Genomic DNA, 25,720 nt, shown 5'->3' on the forward strand with positions numbered 1-25,720 from the left:
GATAAATTACTTTTATTTTTCAAAATTGCTTTAATTTAAAGTCACTTTTCCTTATTTTAACGAGCCACAACAATGACATTATATTTTAAGTTAAATAATTTTCTAAATAATCGTTTTAGAAGGCAAATACTTAGTACTGAAACACAACCAACTTATAATTTATCTTTTTTTTTTTTCACTTAAACCTGGCTATTTACAGTAAAGTAAGTAAAACTTGGCAATGTAGGGGAAAATGCAAAGGTACATTATCAAGCTTATTGTGTGCAACCAGGTTGATTGTTGGATATGTAAACACTGACTATTAAAAGGAAAAATCTTTTGGATACAATGCAGAGAAAATACAATCCTAATAATTCTCTAAAAATACATGTAATAAAGTTATTTATTTGGACAAGATACTGTGCAAGTTATGCAAAACCTATAATGGTAATTAATGCAAACATGTTATTTATGATTCTCCCACAAGGTAGGTATAAATCTGAAATCTCTACTCACATACTGGAAAGATTAACAGGTTCTTTTGAAACAGTTAAGCAACTTCAGTCTTCATTCACATTTGGACTTGGAAACAGTGCTTTCCTTGGCATTAAATACCAAATATATTCCTTAAATACGTGCAAACATAAGTTTTACTTCTACAAATACAGTACTGAGACCACACCAAACTGCTCATCATATAAAAATAACTCCATATAGTCACACACACAGAGGATAAATGAATGTAAACTGTCCAATTATAGTAAGTAACTGGGGAAGAAAAGCTTTTTTTTGAGAATAGAAGGTGGTGTCTTGTTGGAAAAAGGGATGAGTAAATCACTTACTAAAAACAAAGAGCAGAGCTTCATTCTGAACCCCCATCAGTATTACACTGGCAAACTCCACTGATAGCAGTAAAGTCCCTTTGCACTGTAAAGTCAGAATTTAAGCTCTTCTCTTGAGTTTTACACTGTGAAAGCATAATTTGCAATGATCTGGAACACAGCCTAACTCCTCAAGTGTCTGGTGCCTTCCAGCCCCTTTAGGGCGGCATCTGTACACCCCAGTTATCACAGTTCCAGTTAAGATGAAGACAAAACATAATTTACCCCCATTTGGAGTGACAGTTCAGAACAGATGTCACTGCTGGACTCTGCTCCCTGCCCAGTCTGGCTGAAAGCAGTGGTTCCACTTCTCGAGTGAGATATTGCTCACTGTGAGCAAAGACAGCCCAAACTGGCCCTTCCTGGTAACTGCCCCCCAAGCTGAGTTGTTCAGGATTTGATTTTACTGATGGGAGCAGGAACCCAAGCTCAGTTCTTACCCAGGGAGCACCCAGAGGAGCAGAGCTCTGTGCAGGTACCAAACAGGACAGGTATGTTTGCCTTCATTTAAATCAATCCAACATCTTCATCTAGGCTCAAACATGAATCTGAAGAACAGTGTGTGAATATGAGAGAAATGTAGGGAACTGTAATATTTAAAAAAAAAAGAAGTTAATGTAGTGACCATCTGCAGATATTCACATTTGTATGGGGTGTAGCAGCTATGGTAAAGGGTCAGAAATACATTATGGTTAAAAAACCTTGCCTGCTTTGACAAAACTATGAGCTCTATCAAGTCATGTTTTACACATGATGTAGTAGAAGAATTCAGTACTTAAAATACCCCATTGCAAAGTCCAGTTCAGTCAAACACATTAGTAGCACAAAAAGGTCATGTGTTTCTCTCCAAGCAATAGACATTTAGTTTCTTTTCAACTTATACTGACTGTGCCTGTTTGCAACATGTAGATGGCGACAACTTAACAATTAACAGCATTTCTGTCCAATTCTTGACTTTCACTGACCATCAGAGGGGTTTTAGAGTGTTCTGTTTTCCCTTTACTCTCCTCATCTTCTAAATCCTTTGACACTGCAAGGTTTTCCTCAGAGGTGCCATGACCAGTGGCCCGAGATGCTTCTGTTGCATTTCCTCTGACTGTGATGTGCTCCCACCCACCCTGGAAAACATTGATACAGAAATTCAAAAGGAGAAACATCACCCTGCAAGTGCAATATCTGATGTGATGCTTTATGGGCACTACTCAGTTTGTTCTATTTAATCACAAGGAATCAGTAAAAAGGCTCCTTGTAAAATGAAACAAAACACACCAGACCTCCCTGGCAGGGAGCTATAGAGGTGCTAAACCTGAGGATTATTTTTATTACAGGGAGCTGAGATTAGTAGGATCAGGTGTTTATAGCAGAACCACTGCAGGTTTTCCACCAACCTAAAAAGGGGCAAAACCTTGAAATAGCCTTTCTCAAAACCTTGAGAATAATTCAGGATACAACAATGAGGAGTAATCGTGTGCAGACCAGGAAGGAACCCACTTTTTCTTTTTAAATGGCCCTTACTCTACTAGTTTTTCCATTATAACTTTTAAATTCCCTATTTAAAATGAATACTTATCAAATGCAAATAAACAACTTCCCAGCTGTAACTGCACAGCCCTTTATATTGACTTTAAAAAGGAGCCTAAGACTGAAGAACAAAGGTCAGTCTCCTGCAGGTACATGTGAGCTTTCCAACACTCACCAGCTGGGCAGGATGGCACTTTCCTTCCTCTGAGTGCCCGAGGACATCTGGATGTACAATTTTTAGGCAGGATCCTGCCCCCAGCACTTACCCCAATGCCATAATCCCAGGAGAGGCCTTTAGGTTCCAGGGGCTGGACACCAATCCGATGGCAAACTGTCCCACAGCTCAGACTGTGACTTCCCTGCACTTTGTCAGCAATCACCCAGACCTCAAGAAAGCAAAAAAAGGCAATAAAATGTGCTGCTCTTCCCAGATGTGAAAGCTCTGTTTGACCACTTTCAGAAATCAGTCTTGATCTTCAATAGGCCCAAACTGCTCTAATTTAGGCAGAGAGACACCCGAGCTAAAGAGCAGTGTTCTAATTAAAACATTGCCAGATAAGACTTGGCAGGAAAGAGATTAAATATATAAAAAACCTTGTAAAAAAAAAAAAAAGAGGCTTTTTACAACAAAGGGCTGGAGCACCATTCCATTGGTACAACTTTTTTTGTCTTGCTGTCAGGATTCCAGCATTTAGACCAACACTTTGTGGAACAAAGCTAAACAAAAATAATTCTGAAGAACACTTAATTACTAAAGTATGTTATGCATAATTTTTAATAAACTAATGAGATCCAAGGGAGCTTCATACACACCTGGTCCAGGGGCCCTACGGACATTTTCCGGATGTTATTTGACACGTGATCCCAAGCAGATCCCTGGGGGTAGCTCGGTGTGATTCCCTGCCGGTACCAAAGATTCCCTGGAAAACAAACAGAGCTGGTTACAGCTCAGGGGGCTGTTTGTCTGAAGTGCTGCAAACAGCACAACACATCAGCTGTAACTCTTCTTGTGTCCTGGGGAAATGCATCATGGTTTTGGCTTATGTGTGACAGTGATGGACAATGAGGTTCCTACTTTGGAATTTGTATTTCTATAGTTATTCTTTATAACCTTTCTGAAAACCAGCAAATACTGTTTTGTAAAATTTCTTGGGGAAAAATGTTCACATAAGGACCACTGGAAAACAAAAGCAAACGAGATGAAGGTCTCTAAATCTGGTGTTAAAGGCTTGTTTCTTTTACAGAAGGTACTTCACATTTTATCTTGCAATGATGGGGTTATATCCAGGTCTTGCAGCAGGTAAATATTCCTTTTCAGTTTTGTACATTTGGGGTTCCAGGCAAAATCCTGCCATGCAGTTTTCATCTGTGTCTTCCCTCCCCCAAAGAGCACAGATGCTGGATTGTTGTTACCCAGGGCACTCTGAGTTATAACAAACACCAAGTACTTCAGTGCACTGCTACTCCAAATCTTTCAGTACAAAATATTCCTCCTCTTGGAGCACCAGTCATCATCTGTCCAGCTCTAACAGCCTCTCCTTTTTAAATCAGTCCAGTGTATAGTGATGTATTTTTTTAACTAATAATTTTTTTAAATCCTTACCATTTGTATCCAAGACAAACACAGATGTTCGTCCTACTGAGACTTGCTTTAACTTTTGTTTTTGAGGTGAAGGAATATGGTACCAACAGTCACCTAAAGGTCAGAAATACTTGAGTTAAACATTGAGAAAACAGAATTCTGCATGAGAAGCCTTGAAAATGCTGCAGTTGAAATACATTGCTGTGCAAGAAAGCTGGGAATGACATTACACTTCATATATTTTTGCGAGCTTGTTTTTACAAACAACCACTTTAAATCGTGCAAGTGAAGAGCAAATCAACTGCTACAATTATCATATTATTTGTATGCAGTGTTTTGCACAGCTGTGGGAAAGGCCTCTGTGAAACAGGTTGGTCTTTTGCAGCCATGGCAGTGTAGAAGAGTAAAAGAGAAAGTACAAGGACTCACCTGCAGGTTTATTGGGAGACACTGAACCCCTGTAGAAGGCAGAACCATCTCTAGCAATTGCCCACACTTGGTAAAATGCCCCAATTGAGATGGAAATGAAGGGCTGGTCTGTTCCCACGTGCAGCCAGGACATTCCCTGAAAAATAGTGGAAAATGAATTGTCAAGGAAAGGTTAAAAACTCCATGACAGAATATCATTGACTATTACCAAATGGGAAAATACCCCATACAGTGAAGAATATTGTGGGGAATAATTCTTAGTAACTTTACAACTGAACTGAAACAAGGTTGCTGATCCCCAAAGATATTTGGATATACAACTCTTTGAAAATAGCTAAATTGGTCTACAGCAGGGCCTTTTATGTTTAAATTACTGGATTTTAAGCACCTACATGTGTCTGAACAGATGGACTAAAGCCTTTTTTTTTTTTTTTTAATAATCCCTTGGTTTTGATTACACAGAACAATAGTCTCACAAAACTCAAATGGTATGGGGCTTCAGATTCCAGACACACTATTCCAGTTCTCACTGCTGCACTGCCTTACAGATCAGTGCTATTGTAACTGATTGGACAGGAAGAAAAATATCGTTCTTATAAAACTTTCAATTTCCTGCAGTTTTTCTCCAAATTCCAATAAAGTATATTGTTAGATTCCCCCCCCCCCCCATTGTAAATGTGGCTTAAAATCAGTGCATATCCACCCTAATTTGGTGTTTCAGCATGTGTCTATTGGTAAGAAATAAATAGTCCTTTTGAAGTTATTGGGACTATTTGTTCCTTTCTGCACACTTTACTGGACATTTGCTCATTATTTCTGTCCCAGTCCATTAAAAAAACAGTCAAATTTGTAGGTTTGTCCAGACCCATCTCTCTTAAATAGAGTCAGTTCCAGGCCCAGAAAAGCCAAAGGATAAACTCTGACTGATATCACCAGACTGGGACCATACTTTAGAGAAATTCTGTTCCTCACCAATCATTTAAATGGGATGTACATTATCAACAATTTAAAAAACAACAACAGAAAAAGAGGAACTAAGCTATCAGTGCAGGAAGTGGAAGTAAAATGCTTCATGAGAGGATGGGCAGGGGCCATCCTAAGGTAGATAATGGGCAGGGGCCATCCTTGTGCAGTGGCACAAGCTAAGGTAGATAATGCAGGAACAGCAGCAAACTGTGCTACAGTTGATGGACAGGGACTTCCAAATCTGGGACATAAAAGGGTAAAAAACACCAAGGTACTCTGAGAGAGGGCACTGTGACTGTGTGTATGGACTTGCATAAGGACATTAAATACATCAGTAGGGCAGGGAAAACAAACAGGGAGCCTTACAGCTGGATTTTGCTGTGTCACTCCAAGCCTGCAGAGCACGTCTCCTTTGTCACTGATTGCCCACAGTGCTACTGCTTCTTCATCATCTGCATCTGAACTGGGAATTACGGAGATGTCCCACAGGGTGACAGGAGGCACTTCCAGCCACGGCCCGTTGGTGACTATCTTACATTTTCTGAAGCAGAGAAAACCCAAATCTGTCAGAAGTATGTACTTTCTATAACTGACTTTGTCTCTCAGACCATTGTTGACTTCCAGTCCTGAAGTCTTTTCATTAAGTATCAGTATTTTTAATTTGAAAGAGGTTTTTAACAACCAATCATGCTTTGCATCAGGTTTTGCATTTTGAACTATTACTGATTTCTCAAGATTTCTGTGTTTTGTTTTGTTCTGTTTTTTTTTTAATTACTTTATAAAACTAAGACCACCTAAAAAGTCTGCAATTTGTGCTCCTCTGCTCCCCAGTTCTCTCAGACTCACTGGGCAACAGCAAGATAATGAATCCAATTGCAGAGAGAAATCCACACCCAGTTCTAGTCTTCCTCTCTCTTGGTTAAGGGAATAACTTTACAATTCCTTCTTTGGTGGGGCCTGTTAAAAAGTTATGTAGCATCTTGAGGTAAGCAGAGGTAAGGCAGCTCTAAAGACTTGGTTGGTCATGCTGAGAATTTGTGTATTTTTTCTGAGGAAACTGCAACAAACTAGTGCTGTCTATTAGGGAAATTGTGTTAGACTCTATTATCACAGACTCTTCCCCTCATAACTAAAGGAGAGTTGCAGTGAGCAGTTAACATTCAAGCTCATACCTTTTATTTATATCTTAGTTCCTCACCTTGCCCAGCGCCTCCGTCGGACAAAGTCTTTCATTGTCTTGTGACCATGGTAGGACCTACCAAAACAGATTTAAATAGATGTTCATGAGGATGTCAGAGCATCTCCAATGTCAGTGCCAGCCTGAGAGCATCTATATCTGCCCACCAGACACACCTCCTTCCTTTAAAACCCTTGAAACAATAGTTTGCTAAGTTCACCTTGCTGCCCAACCTCCCCGGCACATATCAGTGTCCCCAGAAAAAGGGAGAAATCAGGGCAGTGTTGTGTCCCTGTCAAAGCACAGTTGATGTACAAGCCAGCAAACAACATGAAATGAGGACTTAAGTGTGGATTGGGTAGAAGGAGGTGTTTCCTTACGCTGGGAAGTCTGCTGCATACTGCCAACCCTCCCGGTCCGTCCCGCCCGACACGTTGAAGTCAATGTACCAATCCGACACCTGTCGTCAGAAGGGGACAATAACAAGCCCAATCAACACCTGATGGATAATAAAAATAATCTCTTCTGCTGTTTCCCTACACCTTCTGAGTGCAATGACTTGCTAGAAATCTTCCAATACTAAAAATTGAAATTCATACACAGGTTCCCAGGTCCCTTTAATTCAGCTGGAAGGGATCAAAGTCCCGCTAAACAAAAAACCCCACTCGATGCTTAACATTCTTTTGCCTATGGATTATTACCAGTGAAATGGGAAAAACAAGGTTAAATGTTGCAACAAATCCAGGAAGAAAATCTGGGTCGCTTGAACTCAAGTCTTGTATCCCACTTGCTAAAGCCTTGCCTTCCTCATAAAGAAAACTTCCAAGACAAAATTTACCCAAGACCACTGTGGAGAAGGAGGCTTGGTGTTGATCTTTGTACATTCCTGCAGGCCAGATGCATCACTCCACATGTATCTGTCTGTGGGCAGCCCTCTGTGGTGGAACAGCAGACAAGGAATGCAAGGTCATTTACAACAGAGAATTTAAAAAGCGAGGGAATAAAAGCCTTTTTGTAGCACTTCCTACTTTCATACACAAAACACTCTGCTGACATTAATCTCTGGTTTTAGAAATATCATGTGAGTGATGAGGATAGTGGGAAAGAATCTGTACAACTGCTTCCAGTTACACCAAACTTGAGGACTGTGTGAACTCTCTGTAGAGTGATATTCCTCACCACTATTTAAAATTGGAAGCTGAATCCTGAGTTTCTCTGGTATAGACCCTCATATATGTAAATATATATTTTCAATGCTTTTGTTGAAATATACTATTCAAGGACCCAGTGTATTTAGCAGAGTATGTATGAATATACAGATGCTAATAACTTTACTGCATGGCCTTAATAATGAAAGATATTGCAAGTAGGCACACTTTGTGCAATCACAAAGCACAAATCTGCAGTGTTTTGCCACAAATGCATTTTGAATGGATAATTACAAATTAGAAAATTGAGAAACACCACTCCTTTTATCTCAAGTTAATTATAAGTGCTGAAGGAGACTGAAAATAGAATAACTGTAATAACTATGCCAAAAAGCTAGAACAAACCCATTGTTTCATTTGACAGTAATAATATTACAGTAAATAAACACAATAAATTGACTAAATAACCTGCTGCTGTATCCAGTGACTGGGTTCCACCGTTGGTTCTCATAGATGTAAACACATTTCACATCTGACTGTGTATAAATGTTATCAGCACTACTGGCCAGTCCTGTGAGAAATAAATAATTTGGATTAGAGTAAAGCTAAAACCACTACATTTTAAACTCCAAGATGCTACATTTCAAATTCAATATCTCACTCTTAAACTGAAAATATGAAACTGCAATACCAATTCACTTCTAAGGTGTGGCCTGTTCATGTGCAACCCGACACGTCAGGCTACAGGAAGGGCAGCACAAACAGCTTGACCAGCTGACCCAGTCAGGAGGGTGAGTCAGGACTGTGCACCCAGAGCCCCCCTGTGCATACCTTGGATGAAGCCCCCTCCGTAGCCCCCCGTGTGCACCCAGGCCGTGTGGTCGTGGCCAATGCCCCACACGACGCCGCGGTTGTTGCACTCGATCAGCCGCAGGTGACCCCCGACCTGGCGCCAAAACCTGCCAGAGAAAGGACAATGTTTTACCCTACACCACATCCATCAGGAATGTGTGCTTTCCCTGCCTGCAACTCAACAATCTTCAGGACAGGCAACTTAATATGCTCACTTGTTCAACCCCTGGGCAACCTGTAAGTGAAGGCGGTTGCCAGCTGAAAGCATTTCACTCTGAACAAATACTAAAAAGCAGATGGTGTTGTTTTTCTTGAGGAGTTTGCAAGTGCCATATTGTCACAGTTGTAATGAAACTGTAAAGAAGCTGCTCCTGGACTGCAGGGTCTACAGAGGACCGAAAATTTCAGATTTTCTGACTCAGTTAAAACTGAACGCTCCAATTACAGTGATTAGGTTTACTTTTAGTGTAGGCTATCTCTTAAGTAATTATGACATTAAAGATGCAGTCACAAAAAATGAGATCTTAATGAGAAAGGCTTTTGAAATCACAAGAATTTGAGAAAGACTTTTGAAATCACAAGAACAGTTCCAGCATCTAAGAATTAAAACATGATTTCTTCCCATGCAGTGGTGAATATGAAGGCTGCCATTAACCCTGTCATTGACAGACATCTGCAGTGCACTGTACACTCCAACAGCCCATCAAAGCCACTGAATTGACAGGAAGGACATTCTTTGCTGGATGGCATCCCCTGCAGAAAGAACAGCTTCTGAAAGCTCTTACATTTGATCACAGGGCATCAGCTGTGGTCCGGCCTCCAGCTCAGGACTTGGCTCACTAACAAAGATGTCTCCTTTACAGGTAACAGACCAAATGGCATGGTGAGAAGGAGGGCCCTGAATCCGTCTGCTTTCACAGCAGGACATGGTCAGCAGAGACAGCTACAAAACAAGAAGCAAAGAACCAACAGCTTCCATTTACAGTGAGAACAAAACTATAGATGTTCGGTACTGTAAAACAGAGCTTTACCTTTGCATGTTCTTCCAAATCAGCAAAGTGAATCTGCAACCTTTTCTCTAAGGCACTAGAATTCAGGGGTTTAGAAATTATCACACAATCACTGGAGGCACTGTGGTTTGCAGGGACTAATCAGTATGAAGCATCTTTCAGGTTTCCCTTGCTCCAGTGTGAATCTGCCTGCCTGCACGTAAGACTTTCTACAACAGTGACAGCAGAGAATGGTTCTTCTGCCAGCGTAGAAGAACAGATTGAATTCAACTCCTAAACTCATTTGTACTCTAATCTATATCCAGAAATTGGAAGGAAATGAAGAACAATATTGGTTTTGCTGTGGATATCTGCAGCACCAACACGTGCAAACTCCAGAGGAGACAAGAAGCCTCAGGTGCCTGTAAATAAATTTGATCAGATGTTTCAAATACCTAAACTCTGAAAACAGATGAATAGCCTGGATAGTGCAAATGTAATGCTGAGATTTCAGAGAGTAGCTTTTATGGTTTATTGCAGATATTGCCAGCTTGAAATGGAAGATTGCCAGAATTACCCAGTCATGCATTTCTTGCTCTGTTGTGGCTGCCAGGCGGATTGGCCATCGCTGCTTTGTCCTCTCAGGTGTGTACAGTGCAAAGGAGTGTTTGGCTTCATTCAGCACTTCAACTATAATAGTCACTTCATTCAGGAACACGTGGATGTACTAAGACAAGAGAAAAAAAATTGTGACTAAGGTGAAGTCAGATAAACCTTCCTCAGAGCCAGCATTTTTGCACTTTGGGACTCCAAACAAGGCACTCCTGCCAAGGATAGCAAAGAATCAATTCTTGGCGCAGAAGGAATGGGGCTCAATTTCCAGCCCTGCACTTCCTCTGATTCCTATTGCCTGTAGGCATTAACCCTATTTGTGAAGACTCTGGCCAGCCAAACCTGGCTCTTTCTTCACAGTCAAGAACATTTTGAACTTCCAACAGAACTCCTAATTAGTGCAGAACTGATGGTTTAAGCAGTGTGGGTGGTTGCTGACTGGGTATTTCTGATGTAGCATTGACAGAGCTGCAACTCAGAAAAGTCTGTGGTTTGCTGGTACCCGGGGCTACCTTTGCGTTGGCTCCCAAAACTCAGAACATTAGAGTGCCATAATTTGCCTCCTTTATGAAAGCTGATTTCCCTGCAGGGGTTTCCCTTTGCCAAATGCTCTCTCTCCAGGCTGTCAGGCTGGACACACCTTTTTCTCCTCGTGGTACATGTAGTAGATGAACAGGATGCTGTCGCGCATTCCATCGCTCCCCGTGAACTGCTCAAGTGCCACTCGAACATCCATCCATTTATGAGGCTTCCAATTCCTCCACCACTGCAAGGCTCCAGTTTTAACCCAAACTGACTACAAGGCAAACACATATTTACAGGATTAAGGAAGCTGTGTAAACTCTTTTTCTTTCTCCTAAATACTGTTTTTTGTTGCCACAAGTTCTCTCTGCTGAAGCTTAGTCTGCATCATATCAGTTAATTCTGACACAGAGCATTCCAAAGCTGAAGGCAAAATGAAAACTCACAAAAATGGACTGAAGGGCACTGTAATAGCATATGTGCAACAGTATTTTACATTTACATTTAACCTCTGCAAGCACACAGGTACTAATTGACTCTACTGTGCTCCTGTTATAACACAACCTCTGTTTGGAGTTTAAAGGCTTTTGACATAATCTTTTTAAACTTGATTAAACCCCTGGGCTCCAAGTGTTTTTAATCAAATGAATTCCAGATGTCATTTGGCAATTAGCAATGAAGGGACTAAAAATATGAATGAATCTGAAAAAAGCCAAGGAGCCATAACAAAGGGAACAGAAGTGCTGCTATTTAACAGCTGCCATTGACGTTTGCATCATTGTTTTATTTATGCAAGTTAATCTTTTAATGGCCACAGAGAGGAAAGTTCATCTACTTGAGTCACTGTTTCAATTAAGAAGCCTCATCTTGTGGTGGAATAATCCATACAATGTGTGCTGTTGCTAACATTTCTCTGAGAATTTGAGGTTTCAGAGTACTCAGATAATGCTGACCAATTTGTTTGTTCCTATACAAAACTATCTGATAATGTTTTTAGAGGAAGATTGCTGTTCCTTGTTTGACAAGCTGTTAATTTCCCACAGGGAGCTCAGACAGTAATAATCCAGGAAAGCTGTCATAGACAGGAATAAGGGCAAGAATATGAAGCTGACTGTAAGTTCAAATCATGTGTCAGAAGACAAGAGATGTGTCCCCACCACTCACCTGCTCAATAGCCTGCTCGTAGTGCCTGAAATTCTCCAGTTCCCGCTTTGTCCTTTCACTGAGCTGCTGGAAAATCTGCTTCCTCCAGGCTGCTGTCTGAGCTGGGGTGATGGACAGGGACAGGGACTGCACAGAGCATGACAGACCTAGAGCAGAAGCAAACCCAGTAAACTCCAGGGAGCTTTGAACACAGTTCTGTGAAAGGTAAAATCTTTCCAAGCCATAACCTGTCAAAATGGGAATTTTGTCACTGAACTGCAAGGTAATGAGGTGATACAATGCATTTAGAGTTACATTGTTACATACTGGGATGCCACAGTTCACAGTTTATTTTGAAAATGTGGTTATATTTCACTGTCTGTCAAGAATCTAAATTCTAATGCCACCCAATTATCAGCTGGGCTGACATTCACAATGCCTCTGTGTAACTTCTGTCTCATAGCCCTGTCTCAGTAGGAACGGCAGGAATGACTTATTGGCATCTGCATCTCTCAAGAGAGCCCTTTTCACTGCTTCCTGTTACTATTCAGTGATATGAGTTTTTCCACAAGTTGCAGTTTCAGTACAATTAAAAATGAGATGTAGATCCAGCACAGATTATTTTACAAAATTCTTAGGAAACTCAGAGCAAATATCACTTTTAATTTATATATCTCAAGTCCAAAGTGCTTTACAGCTAAATACTGCAGCACTGTGCTCAGACATGGAGCCTCTTACCAAACTGCAATAAGAGTAAGTGGGTTATCAGAAGTCTTTCACCATGGCTTCATTCCAAAAAACCAAAACAGTATTTGTCTTAAAGAGCTTATTGTGCTGTGATTGGGAACTAGGCTCTGCTGTGGTGACTGGGTAGTACCTGATGGAGCTGTGAACCACTTCAGTGGGCTGTGCAGATCCACCAGGCAGCCTCCCCCAGACACCCAGGCCCACAGTGGGTGCTCATCAGCTCCGTACTGCTCCTCAGCTCCCGCCGGGAACACGCCCAGGGAGGACAGGCTGGATGTGTCCCCAAAGCTGCTGACAGAGATCACTGGCTGCTTCTGGGCCTCCTTCAAGTCAATGTTTGTCCACTGCAGCTCTGCAGAAGGATTTGGGCTCGCAGCAGATTTAGGAATTTCAAGATCAGCTTTCTCATGATTTGTTGAAGCAGCAGTGGCTTCTCCTTGATCAGAGTCCAGAGGATCTGCAGGGAGGTTTGCAGGTATTTCTGCCTGGCTGCCTGTGCTGTTCCCACTGCTGCTGGATGCAGCTCCCACGGGGACAGTGCTGGTGGGGTTCATGGGCACGCTGGGAAGCTCTGTGTCAGAGGAAGTGTCTGCATCACCCTGAATGATGGCATTTGTTTGGGTCTGAATATCATCAGTAAAGAAACAGCCAGCACTGAAGGACAAATAGACAATTAATTAACTATCATCCAAAGCATTAATTACCACAGGCCTTAGACCATAGACACACAGAGAAACAACAGACTTCTTTTTTTCTATCAGGGGAAAGAGTCCACCACAAATCTGGCAGAGCAGTCTAGTAAATCTGAACCACAGGAAGGAATCTCATTGATCTTTCCAAACAGTTGGAGGTGTTGGCTGCCTACAACTCTGAGGAAAACATTGAAGCAACATCACATTTGCCGAATATGAAATAAAAAATAGGATTTTTTTAAGCTCACTATTAACTTTATGATTTGTCTTAGCTAGAGAGGTCTTCTCAGCACACACTCTGACTCAAACAAGTAGCTTCTGCAGCACTCCCAGATCCATTGGCATTCTGGCACAGCCCATAGGCCAGCATGGAGTAGCTAATTTAATCTCTCAAGGAAAAGGAATGTACAGTGACACTCAGGAAGGGTAATTCCTGAGTAGAGTTGACACTCCTTCATGATATTTCACAGACAACATTTCCTCTTATTAGAGACTAGTTCCGGATAGTGGTAGTAAAGCCCAGAGGAACATGCTTTACTGCAAACATGCACTGAATTCCAACGTGGGAGCTTCAGTTTCTACTCTGAATCCAACAACTGCTGCTTATTGGTAATTTTAATGGGAAAAAATGCAAATGCCTTTTGGCATACATAATGATTGGAGATGCCTTCCCCACTCCTCCCTGTCTGTACCATTTGAATGTAAAGAAATATCTCCTAGCATTGAAACTCTGGGTGTACAGAGTCTTGGGCAGGCATTTCACGCGGTACCTGAGCAGACTTGTTGAGCTCCCGGTCTGAGATCTGTCGCTCTCTCGGCCAGACACAATTGCCTTCCACGTCTTCCCACTGAGCTCACTTGGTGTGACACCTTGACGAAAATAAATGGCTCTGTCATCACAGCCAATTCCCCACACCTAGGGAAGGAAAGGGCTTGGTGAGGGAAATGGCTTGGAATGCAGTAGATACCAGTTACAAAAAAGGTGCAGTGGTGCAGAATTCAGCACAAAAAAGCTGCTGGACACAGCATTTTCCTTTTGTGTTCTTCCTTAATGCTGATACTGTAGATGCAGTACAAAATTCTGTACCATCAAGAGAGAACTGTGTGCACCTCCCTGTGCCATTCAAGACACATGCTGACTGTTATCTCCTGGTGCAGAATTCAGCCACACTTTCCTCTCTAGCAGTTCAAGCCCATGGACCTCTTGTTCAGCCAGCCCTACTGGCACTGCTGACAGTCCTTGCCACTTGTGAACAGTGCTTGTACAAAGGGGAAAGTAAATATGCCCACAGCTGGTATGCAGCTCTCTTACCTGGTTATTTAAGCCTACAGTTACCATCATCATTTCTCCAACCATTTCAATCCAGCTTGTCCCACAAGGATTATGTGAGTTCACTCCTCTTCTAAACCACACCTACAACAACAACAGCAGAAAAGCCTAAATTTTGTTCCTTCTGCATTAGCAGGCAGACAGCTGGAATTTAGTTTGTTTAGTGGATTAATCTTAATCTCTAATACTGATTTGCTGCATTTTCTTTAAAATTCAATTACTTCCTTGATTCTTTTTCTTTATCAGATAAAGATAAAGCAATTCTCTTAATAGTACCCACACTGTGTGTCCAACTACAGCCAGAAGAGCCCACTGGAAGATTTTCTGGTATAGCTTTCTGTGACAGAGTTGGTTTCTCTGCTTTCTATTACATATCAACTGTAGGCTATTTTTGATCATTCCAAATGGCCTTCAGTGCTCTTGTGTTCAAACTCTAGAAGCAGAGCTGACAGAGGGAACTGTCAGAAGGATCTTCTTAGTGGTACAGCTCTTTAAATTATCTTCCCTTAGATCAGGTTTTACCAATCTGAGAGTCTCTGTGGGTTGGGTACCTGAAAAAATTTCCCTCTGTATGTAGCACAGAGTCATATAGTGACAATCAACTCCCTTAGAAGTTGTTGGTTGAATACAATAACATCAGTATACTTGATTGTCCTGTGGCAGATCTGGAGGAAAACACACCAGCTTATCTCCATTTATTACAGTGGATTTCTGTGGCAGATGGAGCAGGCTGGGCACAGTCTGTTGCCATGGCTCAGCTGACAAGTAGTGACTCATTAAACCAGAGAAACTCAACACAACTGTGACACATGCACAGAGTTCATGCATGGTTCTGAATTCAGGAGGAAAGGATTTGATTGCAACCAGCACTCTAGTACTAGAGTGTTCCAGTATTCTTCACAACTTTCAGGATTCCCTGCAAGGGGCAGGGAGTTGGATTTGATGATACCTACAGGTCCTTTCCAAGCTGAGATTTTCTATGATTCTAAGTTAAAACCCCAAGAGGAAAGAAATCACACATCCACATAAAAGATATCTCACCTAACAAATACAAAAACCCCCTACATTAAAAGGCTGATCAAGAGAGAACAGTTGCAGTAGGAAGATAAATAAATAGCATCATGCAGAAAAGAGTAAATAACAATATTCCCCATGCTGCTTTTGATGTAATCTTCAGCCCATGTGGAAATAAGACTTAGCAGCAGGAGTCCCTTCCATTTCAATGCTTAAAATCCCCTAAAAATAGACCCCTTATTACATCCCCACCAACATCCCTGCCCACCTGCCACATCTGTCTGACCTGGGTTTAGAAGATTCCTTCTAAGAGAAAACAGAAAGTCTTCCTTAAATTACACTCAACTACATCCATCATAAACCACAGAGCATTCCCACAACACAGCAAGGGGAACTAGAATTCCCCAAACCATTGGGATAGAGAGTCCAAATCCCCAACACTTCCTGTGCAAGGACTCCTGTTTGAGAAAAGCAGACAGGAAAAGGGAAGAAAAAAGCAGAAGCAGATCATGATCCCTCTTACTTTTCTATCCTTTGTAACACACCACACCACATCAACACCCACAGAGACGTGCATAATCCCATTTTCAGAGCTTGGAGACTCCACAATACTCCAGGACATTCCTGCATGAAACAAAACCCAGAAGGCATTGTAGCTTAGTTTCTTATTTACCACTATACAAATCAAAGGGGTGTCCAGCTAAATTTAACAAACTTTACCTTGAGGGTTATTCCTATCAATTCCTTCTCTCACAATAGCTTGCCCTTCCCAAAGAGTTGCCCAAAGGAGGTCATAGGGTCCACAGCTGATCTGTACAACTTCACCAGGAGTGGTGATTAAGGACCACGTGGAACCTTCTGGATTGTGGTGGCAGACATTTTCTCTGTACCATACCTAGACAAGTTTTAAAAAAACAGAGATGAATAAACCCAGGAAAAATATCACTATAACAATGAAACCATTGAGAGAAGCATAAAGACAAATTGGAAAGAACAGTCCTCCTTTAACAACGGGATGTTTTTATGTAGTGTATGGCACTCTGACCTTTAAAGTACTTTCTTATGTTGATTATGCAGTTGAAGCTATTTCCTTATGTACTAAGGGAGGAGGCTGTTCTACAGAGCTGCTTTTATCATAGAATCAAATCTGGATTGGGTACAGAAACCTATTGCTGCAAGTCCTGTGTATATTTTAACATTTCAACCACTTCAGTGTATTGCAGGGCATGTTATATAAACCAAGAATGAACAAATACATAACACGAAAATGTTTCTCTTGGCTGACAGCATGACCTCACTTTCACTGAACAGAACTTGCCACAATATGGGGAAAAATTTTCATTCTCTGTGCAGCCTTCAGTGACATCCAGCCTTTTGCTAGCCTTGGACTGTGCACTTCTCTATAGATCACAGCCAAAATAGGAAGGTCAAGCATAGAAAGTATCCTGTGGTAGTCACATGAGCGCTCCACAACATGACTGCTGAGTATTAAATCCTCATTTTTAGAAATATTTTATTTCTCTGGTGACTGTTACTTGGGAAATGAAAGCATTTTACAATGGCAGTCAAGTAAGCCTGTAGACTGGGATGCTTGTCTCGTACTGCTGAAAAGTATGAGGCATAGGGAATTTTATTTTAAACAATTTAACCAAGATTGCTTGCCTCTCCAGGCAGTGCCAAGTGTGACTGAAAGCTCAGGCTATCTGTTAAAAATATTACAAACTGCCCTGTGAAACCACAAGTTAGAAAATGTCTAGAGACAAAGCAATGTTGGATACATGCTCTAAGGACGAAGGAAGGAAAGCAAGAGTCAAATCTTTACAGCACTGAGCAAAAGAGGAGAGACATCTTATGGTAGGCCTAAAAACAGCAACAACAACAACAACAACAACAAAGAAATACGTATAGTTTTCAACAGAAGACAAAATGAGAACATTTCAGAGTCGGGTACCACATTGCCAAGCCAGGAGGTGACCACTTTCTGATTAGTGAGTCTCAGAAAACAATTCTGTCTCTCCACCACAGAGGCACAGCACAGTGCTTTGCAAGAGTCTCTATCAGGTTTTAAGGCTCCTTTTCTTGGTTACCAGTGTCACAGTCAGCACTCTGGGCAATTTTTCAGGATATAAGACATTACTCACTCCAAGTTTTAAGATTCACCTGTTCATAGAGGTTTAAGGCTTCCATAAAACCGCAACTCTATGAGATACTTAAGCCTTTCCATTTACAACACAAGTTGTTACATAATGTAGCCCCAAAGCAGCTTTTCATCCTCTGCCAGATGCACGAACGGCGTATTTCATTACCAACATAAGACAATAAGAAACCTGCCTTCCTTTAAAAGTATTTAACTCCTTTCCATTAGTAATTTGTGTCAGAAAACACAGGGAACACACACATACCCTTCCTTGTAAAGAAACTGCCCACACTGACAAGCGGCCGAGAGGCTCGTCGGTGATTTCCCACCCTCCGATGGAGATGTCATTGAAAGGGTCTGGCAGCTGCTCTGGATCATCATGTGACATGATCTGAAGCAAAGGAAAGGAAGATTGAGAAGAGGAGACACTGCACTTGTGGCCTAACTTTTGTCTTGCAGATTGGTTTATGTATCACTTCCTAAAGTGGCTGAGCATGGAGATTCTCCCTCTCGTTCAAGGCAGAGAGAGGGGAAACGCTGCTGGAGCAGCATGAAGAAGGCTGTGTTTTGTACCCTACCTAAAGGAAATTTTTGCAGTGCATACAGAATTGGAAAGCTGAAACATCACAAATTACAATTTTTTAAATGTTAGAATGGAACAAAAATTATTAATGAACAGTTATTCAAACAGATAAAGGACAGAGTTGGTGAAAGATGCCAGGCAGATGGCACCTCAAATGAGAGTGCTTTGTCAAGCAACCAAAGGAAGTTAAAAAGCTGGTCTGAAATTTACAGTGGAGCTGAGCATCCATCTCCAATTACATCACCATGAGATTTGGTACCTTATTACCACAGGTAATAATCCCAGCCTTCCATTTATGCTTACAAGAATAGCAAGCTGGAAGTCAAGGAATCCAGGTCCAGTCTACCGATAAGTAATAAAAAGTTAATTTCCCTGCACTTATAATTGATTATTTCAGAAAAACAGTTTATTTAGTATTTAAAAGGTGTCCAGAACCTTTGCCCAAACGTCCCGTGATTTGTATCTCCTGTATCTGATCCACCGCCTGCGCCGGACACAGGAATTCCATTTCTTATCCTTTGTGTAGGTGCTGGGGAAGTCTATGGCATAAGTCCAGCCCTGCAAACAGAGGTTTTCTTGTATGAAATATGGGACCAAGGGAAAGCTTGAAATCATAACTCAGAGCAATTCTACACGAGGGTCACAGTACAAGTTACTGTGTGTGTCTCAAGAGCCCTGATTAACAGATCAGCTAATTCCATGGATGATTTATGAATCATCCCAAATTCCTCTGCATGATACACACAGAACAAACAAGACACAGTAAAACATTTTGCTTGTTTTGTAGTAAAGATCTTAAATAACAATGGCATTCAGTTGCCAGCATTTCGTGGCCTGATCAAAAGAAAAAAGCTTCTAGGGAAGCTCCTATGGACTTCAAAAGCCTTCAAACAAGACCCTTCCTTGTGTTGTATTAGAGTTGAGCTATTTCCCAGGAAGATGTATCTCTGGGAAGTTTTATTTTTACAGGCCTTTTACAATTCTATAAAAGTGCCTTTTATTTTACAGACTAAGGATTCCCAGAATAGATCTCTTTTTGGTATTGTTCACCTACCCCTTTCTCTGTTGGTTCCCCTCCAATATTTTCATCCACATACCAGTCAGACTCCCACTCCCAGTGTGGAGAAGGCAGAGTGAAACTATCGAGCTGCTGATGTTTTAGCCCGCTCACATCACTCCACTGCCAGCGGTCACTGGGCAGTAATTTCTCACAAAAGCCACCAACTGGATTCCAGCGCTGCCAGAAATAATAAATAAAGGATTTTATTGGAGATCACATCATCTCATACTGGACATCTACAGGGAGTCATAAAAGACACGTTTCTTATTTTCTGCAGTAGAAGAGGAATAAATTCCTGGGGTCAATGAGAAAGTGCTCCCTCTGTGAGCCCCTCCCAGACGGCATTTTTAGGAAGAGACTTTGAGACTTTGTTTAAGTCTCAAAGCAGGGCTGACTACAGAGCTGGTCCCAACCAAGTCCTCTTTGGCTACACAAATAGGAGCATCTCATGATATATTTTACTCCTAATAGTGCTTTTTTCTTTGGTGATGTATGGCACCATGACACTCCTGCATTAGACGGCCTTGGGATTTCTAATCTACACTCCGGACAAAGATGATTAATATCTTGTCTGCACTAGAAAAATAGCACTGCCTCTGTGCCAGAAACTGTGTCAAGATAACTATATGAGCAGATCTCCCCTGTATCTTATGTTAAACCAGAGAGTTCTTTCCCCCTAATCTGGCTTGAATCAATAGCAGTACAAATAACACAAGGATTTTCACCAATACAGCTGTCATTTTTATTTTTCTCCCCACACTCCTACATACTATAGAAATACTGGCAAAATCTGTCATGTAATATTGTCTTACATTTTCAAGCACATGGAAAATGAGTGGCTCAAAATCCTTCTATAATTTTTACACAAAATATTATTTACTTTTACTAGGAATATGGCTAAGTTGCTTTGCACGTTATCTGTAAACTACTTGAGTTTAATTTTGTCCTTGTTAGCTCTTGTAGAATGTTTCCTTTTGTGCTTTCTAGTATTTTGATTTCCATTTTTCATAGCCTAGAACAAACAAAACAAAAGTTTTAAAATAACAAATAAAATTTTAAATTTTGCTTTTTTAAAGAACCTGTTTACACAACAAAAAGAACCTTCTTAAATGGCTGAAAAGTTGTATCAATATTAAATAATGTAGAAAATTAATTTGCTGCATTTTTACCCATGCAGATAAGTTAGTGTCTTTTCTCAATTTCTATTTATCCCATTGTCCATTAGAAATCAGACAAATGTGCTCAAGAGAGAAAATGTGCTCAAGAAAATGTGCTTGGTTTCTCTCTCAACTTTTAGTTACCTTAAAAGAAATTGATGAATTTCCTTTAAATACTGTTTTAAAGACATTACTTTGAAGTACACCATACAGGGAGGATCATCTTTACACTTCTATGCAAAAAAGCTGGAAATGTACTTCAGTGGAAAGTCATGCCTTGATTAGAGAAGTGTTTGAAACACTAAACCCCAGCATTTTCTTAAGACTAATATAAGATATTGTATCTTTGATAAATAAAAACACAATGTATCTTTGTTGCCTGGAAGTTCCAGTTCCACTGGGCATTTTCTTAAGGGAATTGTGTATTTGTCACTAAGGAAAGGAAACCACCCAGTGAAAAGGCTGAATGTTCCAGTCTGAAATGGCTCACACAGAACAGGCCATGGCTCACACTGGCATTGCTTTTGTTAAGAGCAGGGAGGTAAAACTCCTTTGGGAATTTAAATATTAAAAGAATAACCTGCTATTTGGCACATATATACTCTTTGGAAACTTCAGGTAAAAAGTGAAAACAAATAAAACCGATCAATCTTCCTGTGAGAAAAGCATACCAAGACTGAGGTAGGGGTTTGCCCTTTCTGCCAAGTGTGTGGTGGTACCATAACTTGTCATACCTGGTTCTCATAGGTTTCCTCCTGGTACCTAATAGGGACATCCCCTGAGAACACGTAGGTGTACACCTGGTGATCACAGGCTATTCCCCAGCAGCACTGTTTGACAGCAGACACCCGTTTGAATTCCAGCTGTGTGTCCTTACAGAGCTCCCAGTACTGGCCAACAGTAGACAGGGTGTAAACCCTCCCAAAAATGTCAACAGCCCACAAAAGGGAACTGGGCATGGCCATATCTGAAAGGCAAAAAGAAGGTATTAATGGAAGTGATGTGTTTAAAAATGGATCTTGAACCTACTGCAGATCAGTCCTGCTTTGAGCCATCATCAGTCAATTAAATAAAGATGTAGGGGATGATTTTTCAGAAGAGCCTGTGCAAAGCTGGCAGCCAGATCTCTTTGGCAGAGCTATGCAGTCACACCTCTTAGATGGCTCTGCAAAGCCACATGAAAGACCTTGCTACCAGCCCACTACTGTCCATCCTACAGGAGGTCACAACATGGCTGGGACAGCTTTGGCAGGCTGGGGACAGAACTCAGCTCTGAACTAAGTAGCACAGACCATTTCATAGCAGGCAGCTCCACTCCCAAGATCTGGTGATGCTGACGGTGCTACACACCCTGCTCACCTCAGCTCCACAAAGCCCTGATATCCCCCAGTACCTCCTTCTCAGCCTCCTTTGGTGTAAATAACACACCTACACAGGTCCAAAGGCAGAGATGTGAAAGGGAGCTTCTCTGTAAGCACACATCTAGTTTTAATCCATGGACATATTGCCTACTGCTGCCAGGAAACCTCTTTCCAAGGCATTTTGTACCAGATCCAACCACTTTGGGATCTGATCTTTAATATAGATGTGATATTTATGAATACTTATAGCTCCACAGCAGACACCTGGCTGAGTTCCATTCCAGTTCTATCACACAATAACCTGTCATTTTCTGGGTACTGCAGCCCTGCCCTTCAGGGAAGGGTCAGCCTTTTGTGTGAGGCCAGTCCTTTCAGAAGTCAAGACAGGACAGGGTATTTCTGTCACTTGGCCTTCTGAGTGCCATCAAAACAGACAAATTCTGGTTGTTCTGTGTGTCTGACAGTCAGAACTACTGATGAGTATTTTGAACTTTGCCTTCAGTTCCTTTAACTACACAGAGGGGGACCAGGAGGGGAAAGGTAGAAAAAAGGACTCAGATCCAACACAATGAAAGTAAAGAGGAATTCTTGCTTGGAGTCAGAGTGGAACACTACTGCTTTGTTGTCAAATAGCAATTGTGCTTTCAACACAAGAGCCTAAGGAGAGTTGCCTGCCTGCTTTCTGACTGATAGAAGTGCTGGTACAGAGGGACTGACTTGTTCTGTGGATGTGAATGGCAGAGGTGAAACTGCAGAGAATCTGAACCAGCTGGGTCAGTGTCAAACAACAGCAAAGTAAATTCCCTTGGCATCCCAGGGGGAATGTTCCAGAATTCTTTGATTCCTAGGACTGCTCCTGCTAAGTACCTAAAAACCTGGATCCAACAGGTGAATAACAGGTAACAGTGAGAAGAAAATGTGTAGTGGGAGAGAACCAGTGATGCCAGGGGAAGGTCATGAGCAAAATTCTCCTATTATTTGTAGCATAACTAAGACAAATCCTCTACTTTTGACCTTTTTTCCCCCTCATTGTTGCTGGGACTGTGAAGGCATGCATCTTTGTCTGCTCTTGGACTAGCCATTTACCTTCTTACATCCTCCTGTAGGATAGTGCAGGACATAATATGGAAAAATGGAATGGAACAAAGTGAAGATAAGGTGAAAATGATAGTACGCACCACTGGGAAAATAAAGGCCATGAAAATAAGCCTTTCAGTATTAGCACTTAAAATTCTGCAAAACAGTGTCTATAACAGAAGAAAATATTATGCATTTAATCTTAGGAAACCAGAATGCCAGCAAGTCTGGAGTAAAGGAAGCACTATGGATTATGCAACAATCCTAACTATAGAGCCAGGTAACAAGGAATAGTCTCTTAAAGGTGGGCAAATATATAAATGAAGGTCTGTACCTGGAATGACAGTCCAGACAGGCAGAAAAGTACCTGGAATAGTTCAAAAAAAGGTTCAGAAAGTTCCAAAGATTATGGAGTTGGGAAACTACAGATGGGATAGAATTAAAATAATGCAGGCAGATGCAACTGGATTAAAATAATCAAGGCAGCCAAGACAAGTGAGACTTTCTGCATATTCTTACATGTGAACTTTTGAAACAGAGTGTTTGGAGAATTATGGGAAAATCCCAAACGTATTTGGGACTGTAAACTTCTAAGACTTCACTCTAGGCCCCTTTGCACTGGCTGTGCTGCAGAAGATGAAGACAGATGCTGCTCGATTTTGAAAGCTGCTCAGTGCTTGTGGCTCACGTGCATTTCAGTGAAGGCAGAAGCTGTCAAGTACTCTCAGGGGGCTGGGAAAAAAAATCAGATCTACTAAATTATTCCTCATCCCACAGCTCAGCCAAGTATTTCTGAGAGAACCAAAACTACTTAAGCGAACACGATACATTGTTAATTAAAATTTCCGGTTGCCTGGCGTAACACTGATTGCTACAGAATTCGAGGAAAACATCCCAACTCCTTCCATATTATAAAAGCAATAAGAGGAGAAAGCAGGCGAGAGGGGCCGTGCCGGGATGTGAACCACCACCAGCATAGGCTCCACCCTGTTCCAGGGCACAGGGGGCTCAGATTTCTCCCCGGTACCGCTCGAACCCCGCGGGCTCTGTCGCGGTACCCCCGCACAGCCGCGGCAGCTGCTCCGCGCCCGCGGGGCTCCCACCGCGCCCCTCAAACCCGACAAGGCGCAGACACCGCCCGGCAGCCCCGCACGGGCCCTCCCGGCCGGGCATTAAGGCCGGATCGGCTTAGGAGCGGTGCGGGGCTGGGCACCGCCTCCGCGGGGCCGGGGCGGGCGGGACCGGCCTCGGAGCGGCCCCGGGCCGGGCACAGCCCCCGCTCCCCGCTCGCTGCGGCAGGAGGCGGCCGCGGGGCTCCGGTGGCGACCCGAGAACGCCCCGCACGCCTCCCCCGGGGGGCTGCGCGGAGGCACCGGCACCTCCCCAGGGCTCCGCCAGCGCTGGAGCCGCCGGGAAGGGCGGCGGGAGCTGCGCAGGGCGCGGCGGAGACGGCCCGACCTCCGCCCGCCCTGCCCTACCCTGCCCTGCCCGCCCCACCGCAGCACCGCCCGCCCCCCGGGCTCGCCCCTCACCTGCCTGTCCCGCCGCCGCTCCCGGCGGAAGGAGCCGCCGAGCCCCGGCCCCGTCAGGGCGGCCCCGCGGAGCCGCGGCCGGGCAGCGCCGCGCCCACAGCGGCCCCGAGCGCCGCCGCCATTGGCGCGGGCCCCGCGCGTCACGGCGGGAGCGGCGGGGGCGGCCCCGGGAGGCGGCTCCGGGTCCGCCGGGCCCTGGGGAACCACCACGGCGGCTCCGGCTGAGAACTGCGGGGACGGGAACGCGGATGGGCAAGGGAGCGGAGCGTCTCTGACGAGGAAAGGCTGAGGGAGCTGGGCCTGGGCAGCCTCGAGAAGAGGCGACTGAGGGGGGACCTTGTCCGTGTGTATAAATGTGTCCAGGGAAGGGCTGCGAGGCTGCTGAAGGGTCTGGGGCACAAGTCCTGTGAGGAACGGCTGAGGGAGCTGGGGTTGTTCAGCCTGGAGGAGGCTCAGGGGAGACCTTATGAAGTCTCCCTGACAGGAGGTTGTAGCCAGGTGGGGGTCAGTCTCTTCTCCCAGGCAACCATCAGCAAGACAGGAGTAACTGGAAGTTACTTCCAGTGAACCAGGCCTCACTCATTCGCCCTTGTTGGCTGGGGAGATTTCCCTCAGTTTTGCCCATAATTGTTGCTGTCTAAACATAACCTGCAGTTTCCCATGGCAAAGGCAGGGTTTGCCTTGAAAATGCAGTTCGGGGAGGTTTACCCCGTGACTGGGACACATCCTTGATCTAGGCAAGGCTAGAGCACTCAAAAATTAACTTAAATCTCTTGTTATTAGGAAAGACTTTGCTCTGTTCAAAGCATAGTCAGGATATTTCAATCCTATTTCACTACTTTGCAGGCCTTATCCCAGCACAGTTGGAGGGGGTTTGTACAGACAGCTTCCTTACTGTTGGCTCTTCCACGCTCTTCCAAACCTCACTTCTTTGAAAGGGGGATTTTTCCTTGTCACTTGACATTTATTTTAGGGAAGTATCTTTCCCCTGATGAGGAAGTACTGCATTGCATTTGTATTTAAGATTTTTCTTCGAACAACCTCATGTAATAGTTATACCACCACAGTTACAGTAAGCAAGAGAGCCCTCAGATTAGGCACCCTTTCCAAATGGGTCACCTGCAAACTGGAAGGAGGAGACAGAAAGCAAGAAGGCAGGGACCCCTTCATCATCCTGTGATGCTGGCACTGGCTTGGATTTGGGGTGGTGTGACCTGTGTTCCCATCTG

General features: G+C 42.9%; 1 protein-coding gene across 3 annotated transcripts; it reads right to left on the reverse strand.

Annotated features, from left to right (window-relative positions):
* On the reverse strand, positions 1–24,581 carry TECPR1 (tectonin beta-propeller repeat containing 1). 3 transcript variants are annotated; one of them, XM_032704475.1, is made up of 25 exons: positions 24,492–24,581; positions 21,256–21,488; positions 19,359–19,541; positions 18,740–18,862; positions 17,987–18,112; positions 16,305–16,479; positions 16,108–16,208; positions 14,553–14,654; positions 14,011–14,156; positions 12,679–13,202; positions 11,823–11,968; positions 10,777–10,932; positions 10,102–10,251; positions 9,321–9,478; positions 8,515–8,642; positions 8,152–8,254; positions 7,374–7,470; positions 6,916–6,995; positions 6,557–6,613; positions 5,725–5,899; positions 4,393–4,528; positions 3,985–4,077; positions 3,195–3,301; positions 2,648–2,767; positions 1–1,978 (listed from the first exon to the last, which is right to left on the reverse strand). In XM_032704475.1, exons 2-25 carry the CDS (start codon positions 21,484–21,486, stop codon positions 1,781–1,783), a joined length of 3,615 nt encoding a protein of 1,204 aa, XP_032560366.1. In that variant the 5' UTR covers positions 21,487–21,488; positions 24,492–24,581; the 3' UTR covers positions 1–1,780. The 3 variants fall into 3 exon arrangements, with proteins under 3 accessions (XP_032560366.1, XP_032560369.1, XP_032560368.1); XM_032704478.1 differs by having other exon boundaries at positions 19,402–19,541; positions 24,492–24,569; XM_032704477.1 differs by lacking the exon at positions 24,492–24,581 and adding an exon at positions 23,294–23,317.
* Between the last annotated feature and the right edge of the window lie 1,139 nt (positions 24,582–25,720).

Source organism: Chiroxiphia lanceolata, chromosome 16, assembly GCF_009829145.1.
Source record: "Chiroxiphia lanceolata isolate bChiLan1 chromosome 16, bChiLan1.pri, whole genome shotgun sequence".
In the NCBI taxonomy this organism is placed as follows: Eukaryota; Metazoa; Chordata; class Aves; order Passeriformes; family Pipridae; genus Chiroxiphia; species Chiroxiphia lanceolata.